Here is an 8,177-nt window from a genome sequence, read left to right on the forward strand (position 1 = left end):
CGGAGCGTTCTCCCGCCGCACCAACCCTTGCACGGAGTGTTCTCCCGCCGCACCAACCCTTGCACAGAGTGTTTTCCTGCCGCCTCAACCCCCGCACGGAGCGTCCTGCTCCCGCCGCACCAACCTTCGCACGGAGCGTTCTGCTCCCGCTGTCCCAACCCTCGCAAAGCACTCTTCTTCCGCCGTCCCAACCCTCACAAAGCACTTTTCTCCCGCCGCCCCAACCCAACCTTCGCAGAGCGCCCTTTCATGCTCCGCTTGCAAGACCCTGTCCACCGTCTCTTTCGATTTCCCTTCTTGCCGCCGGATATTTTCCATCCATTCCTATGAGTCAGAGCTTTGGGTGGAGATCGGCCGCCTGTGCCCACCAGGCCCGCCCACCAGGCCCGCCGCCCCACACTGACCATGACCGCCGGCCAGCACTGCCTCTCTTTCGACTTCTCCCGCGGTTGGGACACAGCCAAGTTTGTCGCCGCCAGCACCTACAGGTTGTCCGCCAAGCGCAGCTGCAGCTTACCATGGAGGGACAAGCTCCTCCTCCTCCTCCGTGAGGCCCCACCCTGCCTGCCCGTAAGTGAGGCATGCCTGCACTGCTGCGCGGGGGGGAGGGGGCACCTCCCCAACAGCGGCTCCAGGCTGGCTGGTGTTGGCAAACTTTTAGAGACCACGTGTGCTGGGGCGATGCCGCGTGCCCACAGAGAGGGCTCCGCGTGCCGCCTCTGGCACGCGTGCCATAGGTTCGCCACCACTGGATTAGGGATTGTTCAGGCCACCCCTCTATTCGACCTGCCATCTTGCGAAACTCTCGCACATACTCCAGGGCAGGCCTGCCGGCTTGTTTTATTTTGTGGATTTGTTCTCCTGCTTTGAGACCAATGGAAGGGTCCTCAAATCTTTCTCTCAGCCCTAGGAGGAAGAGGTGGGGTCCTCCAATTTGGGGGCTTGCTCATTATATAAATTGTTCAGCCATTCGGATGCTTCTCCCTCTAGGCTGGACGCTATCACATCGACCATGGCGCCTGGGTCTGGGTAGAGATAAGCCCAGCGGTTCAAATGAGAGCGTACTTGGTTGAGGAAGAAAATCAGCTTCTCTGGGTCCCCATCGAAGGTTGCTCTGAAAGGGGGTGCAATTATAGCCTGTTGGGGTCCCCACTGTGGCTGTTGCTGCTGGCCCCATACTGGTTGCTGATTCATGCCCAGGGGTTGCACATTCAGGGGCTGTGGCCACGCCCGCGGTTGCTGTACATTCGGGGGGCGGTGACCAATCTCCTTGCTGTGGTCGTCCTCCCACCAGCGGCTGATCTTCTGGCTTCTGTACCATCCCAAGCTGTTGCAAGGCCTCTGTTAGCTCTGGCAAGCTCAGATGCTGCTGACCATCTACCTGCGGGGAATGCCAAACTCTCCATTGCTGTAGAGGCCTCAGACTGGGATTCCCTCTCTCTTCAGGGCTGGAGTCCCTGGCAGGGGAAGACAGGGTCTGAAAGGCTGTCTGATCTGCAAGGGAGGGGCTGTAGGCTTCTCTCTGGAGGAGTTGATTTCTGCTTCTCACCTCTAGCTTTTCAAATCTTTCCAGTGACTCACCGGAATCTTCAGTGGCAGGTGACCTGGTAGCTCTCCACCTATCTGTATTTGCCTGCCAGCCGTTTGTCTGCCAAAATTCATCTTCCCACAGCATGCTGTCTGTTACTTCCCCCTCTAGGGCATCAGCAGCTGCCGGGTTATCGTCTTCAAGCAAACTCCCTTTTCCCATGACAGATTTTCCTCCTGAATCTTTACCAGCTCCTCTCAAGCCTAGAGACAGCGGATGGAGTTCAGGACCCCAGGTCGTTTGAAAAGGATTTAGATCTTGGCATGATGTCATGGTTCCGACTAATGAAACACTTCAAAGAACTTCCAGGCATTGTTTATCCTAAAAAGTCTTTTATTCATGTTACAAAATGTCGGCACGGCATGAATGAGGGTTGCCAAGATCTAAATTCTCCTCCCCTGAGCACATATTTTGCCAGCATGTTCCCTCCCTTAATTTGCTGTCATAAATCACGTTCTATCAGTTTGAAGGCCAAAGGTTTTCTTCCGTTTGCCGGGATTTTTATCTAATATAATTACCCACATACATTCTTTCTCCTCCCCTCCCAGCGTCATCTGAGTTAACTCTAAAAATACCACACAGCTCTGCATATTTTGTCAGAGCAAGAACATCCAATGTTAGCAGCTTTGACAAACTGGCTGTTTTGATGGACAAAAGGAAATCCTTAAATACGTTGGGGATGATCTCATGAAGCGTAATACTGACAGAAGAGAATATTTGTGTCTCAGGGTAGAACTGGGAAGGTTCCCTGGTGCTCCCTGGGCTTGGTTGTTTTCTTGTGGACATTTTATTACCAAACTAGGTACTATCATCAGTGCTAGAGGGCAGTGGGATTTGTTCTTATTTTATATTCCAGTGGCCTGCCCTGTCAGTGTTGGTGGGGGTGGTCTTGGTGGTTCCTATTGCTTACTGTTAGCTTGTTTGGCAATTCCTTGATTGGGGTCTTGGGGTAACACTCAAATATGCATTTTGATCTACTGATTTGTTGGAAACTGGCTTCAACGCAGCTTAAAAGTAGACTGTGGCTGCTAGACAAAGAACAGTTGCATGTCTCCGCTGTATTGTGTCTGTTGTGTTGATCATGTGCTCTCAGAAGAGCCCAGAGGACGATGGGAAACCCAGTGTCGGTACTTTCATGGCAAGGGAGGAAGCATTAGCAAGCATGCATCCAAGACAAAGATTTGCAATGCTGTGAGCCCCCTAAACCAATAAATGCATTTGTGTCATCCTCTGACAGAAACTAATGCTTTCATAGAGGATGGGGTAAGGCAAGAAATAAATGCACCATTTTAATAGCTAAAATTGAATCTGAATGTCAAGTAAAACCACGACAGAACCTCACAATTTTATAAAATAAAATCTTTTGCTTAAAGCCACCTTTTTAATCAGAAGGATATAGCTTGCTATAGTTTTGCATAATTCCTGAAATATTTGTTTTTGAGAAATTCGCTCTTGCTTTTTGTATTTACACTTTATAGCATCGTCTGTAAAAAAAAATAAATCCTGACTTTGCTAATGGCTTGTCCGGGCAGCACAGGAGCTAATTTTGGCAGCAACCCAGCTTTACATGTGTAGGCCACAAGGGTTGTGAATCCGGAGCTGGGGCCTGGTCAGGACTTGTTCCTGCAGTGCCTGGACGAGCAAATGGGAAGGAAAGCTCACCGTTACAGAGATCCTAGTTGTGGGTCTATCATCCATCAGGGTTGGCCTTTCAGTTATGACCTTGCTCAAGCATTCCGTCCTTGAGTCACTGACTTTCTGTGACCCTCTCACCATCCCAGCCTACTTCTGATATTGATCCAGTTGCCCTGCGCCCTCATGCAGTCAGGAAATGCTGATGAGCACCTCAGGTAGATAAACCAGACGTAGAGCAACGCCTGGCTGCCATTATAAGGCCTTGAACAGAGCTGCAGAAACCGCCTTCTAGCCTTATCACTGGGATTGGCGGAGGGAGAGATTGCAAATAACATGCTAGAGGCAAGGAAAAGGGTGTGCTGATAGTTGGACATTGGGGTAGTCCCCGAATTACAAGAGTTCATTTAGTGACAACGGCACTGAAAAAAGTGACTTATGACCATTTCTTTTTAATAAATTTTATTAGTTTTAATAGGGTTGGGGATAAAATGGGGTCAGGATTAGGATTAAGGTTTGGGTTAGGTTTGGGGTTGGGGTTTTTCCAGGTAACATTTTCAATATTTAACAAACAGCATATTGTCTGGGTACATGTATTTAACTAACAATAATATATATAGTTAATTATCATAAACAGTATTAATTAATCACTCAGTAGCCTTCTTCTTACTAATATATATTCAAAATTACATGTCACATTCCTTTCTCTCTGACTCGTTTTTCTAGCCATTGGTAAAAATTATCCCATGTTCTAAAGTAGACTGAGTCTTCTTTCTCTTTAATCTCTAAAGTCAATCTATCTTATGACAATTTTTCACAGTTACGACCTTTGCAGCATCCCCAGGATCATGGGATCAAAATTCAGATGCTTGGCAACTGGTTCATACTTATGACCATGGCTATATCTCAAGGTCATGTGATCCCCTTTTGCAACCTTCTGACAAGCAAAATCAATGGGGAAGCCAGATTCACTTAACAACCAGGTTGCTAACTTTTATCAACTGTGGTGATTCACTTAACAACCGTGACAAGAAAGGTGGTAAAATGGGGCAAAGCTCACTTAACAAATGTCTCACTTAACAACAGAAATGTTCGGGCTCAATTGTGATCGTAAATTGAGGACTACCTGTGGATTGAATGTAGTTGGATTCTGTCAGACCACATTTCTGCTCTTCTCGATAAATGCTTGTTAGGGCACTAGAAGGAGCCAGTTCTGGCAGCAATCTTGCTTTGCTTGTTCTAGTCCCACAAAAATGTGTGTTCTCCTCCCTCTCCCCCCCCCCCCAGTGTCATGACTCAGAGTTTGAGAACTCCTTCAACTTGCCACACTTCTCATCATCCAGGCAAAGTGTTCTTCTTTCTTCCTTTGGTCACTTCCTAAAACCCAGGTGGGCCGGCCTGTTTGGTAAGACTCACTTCTCATGTCATGAACGAGAATTCAGGCCATTGCAGAAAGAGAGAGGAAATGGAGCCTGGCCGCCATAGGATCCAGGCTTCTGATGGCCACCAGTTGAGGAAGGATTGAGGCCAAATATTGTTATTCCCTACACTTAGGAGACATCTTGTGAATTCCCCGAGTTTCTCCTAGGCTTACTTCTCTCTTTTCTGCTCTTGTTCTCCCTTCTCGCCCCCCATCCCACAGGCAGTACCTTCCTCGGAATCCCTGTCCGACTCCTCCATACCACCACCAGATGCCTCCTCCACACTCCGACACGGTGGAATTCTACCAGCGCCTCTCCACAGAGACTCTTTTCTTCATCTTCTACTATCTGGAGGTAACAGACAGCCCCTCCTTCCATCCCCTTTGGTAGTTTGGAAGAGGAATCGTGCTGCCTTTCTTTGCTGTCCGCGCTGGGTCATTCCTGAGGGTTATCTTGGCGTGGGTGCGAGATAATCAACATCTCTGCCCTTGACCTGCAAATCCTGCTGCTCTGATCCGTTTTCCCTCTTTCACGTCAAAGGGTACGAAGGCACAATACCTGGCAGCAAAGGCACTGAAGAAGCAATCGTGGCGCTTCCATACGAAGTACATGATGTGGTTTCAGCGGCATGAAGAACCTAAGACCATCACTGATGAGTTTGAGCAGGTGAGGGTGAAGGTAACAGATGACGGGGCCCGTTGATGTAATTTCACCCATATTAGCAAGGACTGATGGTCCATTGATCGTAAGAAGAATGAAACCGTGCACATGTGTCCATTTCGAGCAGAGTGCTTCATACAACATGGCATTTTGTGAGGGAAACGGGCTGCTTCAAGGACTTCGAGCACTTCTGAAGTCACAGCCCTTTTTTTGTTGTTGTTCAACGATCAGTAAATTATATGTGCACGTAGTCCTCGACTTGAGCCCAGAATTATGGTAGTAAGTCGTGCCAGTCATTAAGCAGGTCACCCTGTGACTACACCTGACCTTACAGTCTTTTTTGCAGTAATATTTAAGCAAACTCTGCAGTCATTAGATGAATCCATTGTCCACAATGGGTGTTTTTTGCCAGAATCATAGTCACCTGATTGCAGGATACTTCTAGCGGCCATAAATATGGGAGGTGGTCGAGTGCTCAAAAGGCAATCATGTGGCCATGGAATGGGGGGGCAGGGGGGTGGCCATCAGAACTTTGAATCTGAGTTGTAGACCTGGGGAGGTCCGTTGGCAATTTGAATGGTCCCTAAGCAACCAGTTGTAAGTCAAAGAGTATCTGTAAACAGTTTTAAAAAAAAGCTGTATTCAGATTAGCATCAGCCATGACCTTGTATTCACTGCAGCAATGCAGGATTTAGCTACCACAGAGGTCATAGGGGCTTTCTTTTTTATCTGAAATAGAGATTCAAACAATAATTATCCATTCTCCCTTGGTATTGACATAGGAAGGATAGGCCATAACTACTCCAAATATCCCTATGGAGCTCGAGGCACTGTTTAAGGTCATGATCACCTTTTCTGCACCTGAAATAGTAGTTGTGCCTTCATTGGGGTTAAAAATGCAATGTTTCTTATAACTTTTATGGCCAGAATAGAGAACCTGGTTGGGCATTGGAGGAAGACAGAAGAAGAGTTAACCAAACCAGGTTCCTCTTTGGAAAAACCTGGTGCTTTTTTAGTTAATTAGCTATTCTTCCATAGAATTAGAAGTTGCTTTTCTATAAGCCTAGGGGCTATGCAAGCTCCACTGTGACCCCATGTATATGTTTGCGAATGAGGTGGTCCCACGTCTCTCTGCTGCAGTCACCTGCGTGGATGAATGTCTGTAAATGCGGTAAATTACTGATATGGTAGCTCTGCTTCACATTCCTTAAAGACAAGATGGAGGTTGTTTTGCGGCTGATGTTGTCCATCACCGAAAAAGTGATCATGCCATTTTCCCATCACCCAAAACAGCTTTTGATTCTTCCATGCCTTGTATGCCTGATGTACTTTTTTCCTCTCAGGAAAAAAAAGGCATGAAGAAACTGCTTCCTCCTAAATTGCCAAAGTTGTAAACTTCAAGTTTGTGTAAAGTTGTAACATTCTGTGAGACTCTTACAAGAGAAGGCCCACTTAAAGCCACAGGACTCCTGCTTTCAGGTGGAAGGGCAACAGGTGCCATCTTGGCAACAGAGTCCAGGATTCCTTTAGTACAAGTAAATGTGTTCAGTCAGGCAAGAGGTAATGAACTCTGTTGTATTTTCCTGTTTCTGCTCAGGGCACTTACATCTACTTTGACTACGAGAAATGGGGCCAGCGCAAAAAGGAGGGTTTCACCTTTGAATACCGCTACCTGGAAGACCGGGACCTGCAGTGATGCCCTGGGGCCAGCAGGGGGTGCCAAGTTTTCCTTCCAGAGACAGCTGTGGTGGTGTGCTGGGGGCGGCGGCAAAGGAAGACCCACCTACCCCTCACCTCTCTTCATCTTCCCCCCCAGATCACAAGCGGGGTGGGAGGGGCCAAGCCGCACGTTTAAAAAAACAAATGCATGCAAGTTTTAAAAATGACCGCAGGACGGAGGAGGAGGGGCAGTGGCAGGCTTCTCCTCTGCCTTTTCCTTGCTCTCTTCTGCCTGTGAAGAGGTCAGAAACGGGGAAACGCCCTTCATGTGCACCAGGTTTGGGCGCCAGAATGGAGATTAAAAGGAAAAAAAAAAAAGAATTTGAGAATCCCACCAAAAGAGTGACTTCCCCCATTCTCCATTTTGTGTGTGTGTTCTAAATAAGAGCATTTCAGCCCTGTACTTATTTGCAGCAAACACAAAACACCCAACTGCCCTTTTGCCAGCCCTCCCCAATTTTTTTGGTGCAAACTCCGTCCCCTGTTTGGCTATCATCAGATGCCCAATGTGACCTTGACAATATCAGGTCCCATGAACCTTATGGTGACCGTTCTCCGACCCCTCGTCCACTCGCCACTGCTGAAAATGGCAAATTGGCAAAAAAAAATAGGATTGCAAATTTGGGAGCATCAACCTCAGGTTACAAAGGCTCCCGGTGACCACGGAAATTCTGGTGGATTGGCCCCTGTCAACTTTTGGCTGCCATAATTTTGACTTGCTTTTTCTGCAAGTTGTAAGGAGACCCCTAAAGGCCATCTACAGTCATCATGCCCTTAGTTGTCCTCATTTGGAAGAGTCCCTTTCCTGACTGGAACAATGATGTTAGGGATTCTACCTTCTGCCCCGTCCCCAATGCTGCTTCTCCTTTCCAACGTTCCAAAATATTGCCACCGTAAATTTGATAAGAGCTTGTATCTAATCTGCTGCTCCTCCCACAGGAAGACACCCCCCTCCCCAATAAGACTTGCAATTTATTCCTAATTGGAAAGGGAGACATTTGGGAAAACTTGGGGGGGGGGGAGGTGGGACTGATCTCTCTTCTCAACCAGCCCCCTGAAGTGGAGCATCCTGCCCACGCCGCTGTTAAGATATTTTTTCGTAAGCCTATTTTCATTTTGGAAAATATTTATGAATAAATAGTTTTATATGAGTGTTC

General features: G+C 47.5%; 1 protein-coding gene across 1 annotated transcript in view; it reads left to right on the forward strand.

The window, feature by feature from the left end:
• The window catches only part of LOC107294431 (CCR4-NOT transcription complex subunit 3-like), a 42,124-nt gene extending 34,994 nt beyond the window's left edge, over positions 1–7,130 (forward strand). The window contains exons 16-18 of the mRNA XM_015823661.1: positions 4,863–4,995; positions 5,182–5,307; positions 6,899–7,130. Of these exons, the coding sequence (XP_015679147.1) occupies positions 4,863–4,995; positions 5,182–5,307; positions 6,899–6,997 (358 nt within the window). The 3' untranslated portion in view covers positions 6,998–7,130. The remainder of the gene's footprint in view (positions 1–4,862; positions 4,996–5,181; positions 5,308–6,898) is intronic.
• Positions 7,131–8,177: the final 1,047 nt, after the last annotated feature.

The sequence above is a fragment of the Protobothrops mucrosquamatus genome, unplaced genomic scaffold (genome assembly GCF_001527695.2).
Source record: "Protobothrops mucrosquamatus isolate PMUCROS unplaced genomic scaffold, P.Mucros_1.0 scaffold1941, whole genome shotgun sequence".
NCBI classification, from domain to species: Eukaryota; Metazoa; Chordata; class Lepidosauria; order Squamata; family Viperidae; genus Protobothrops; species Protobothrops mucrosquamatus.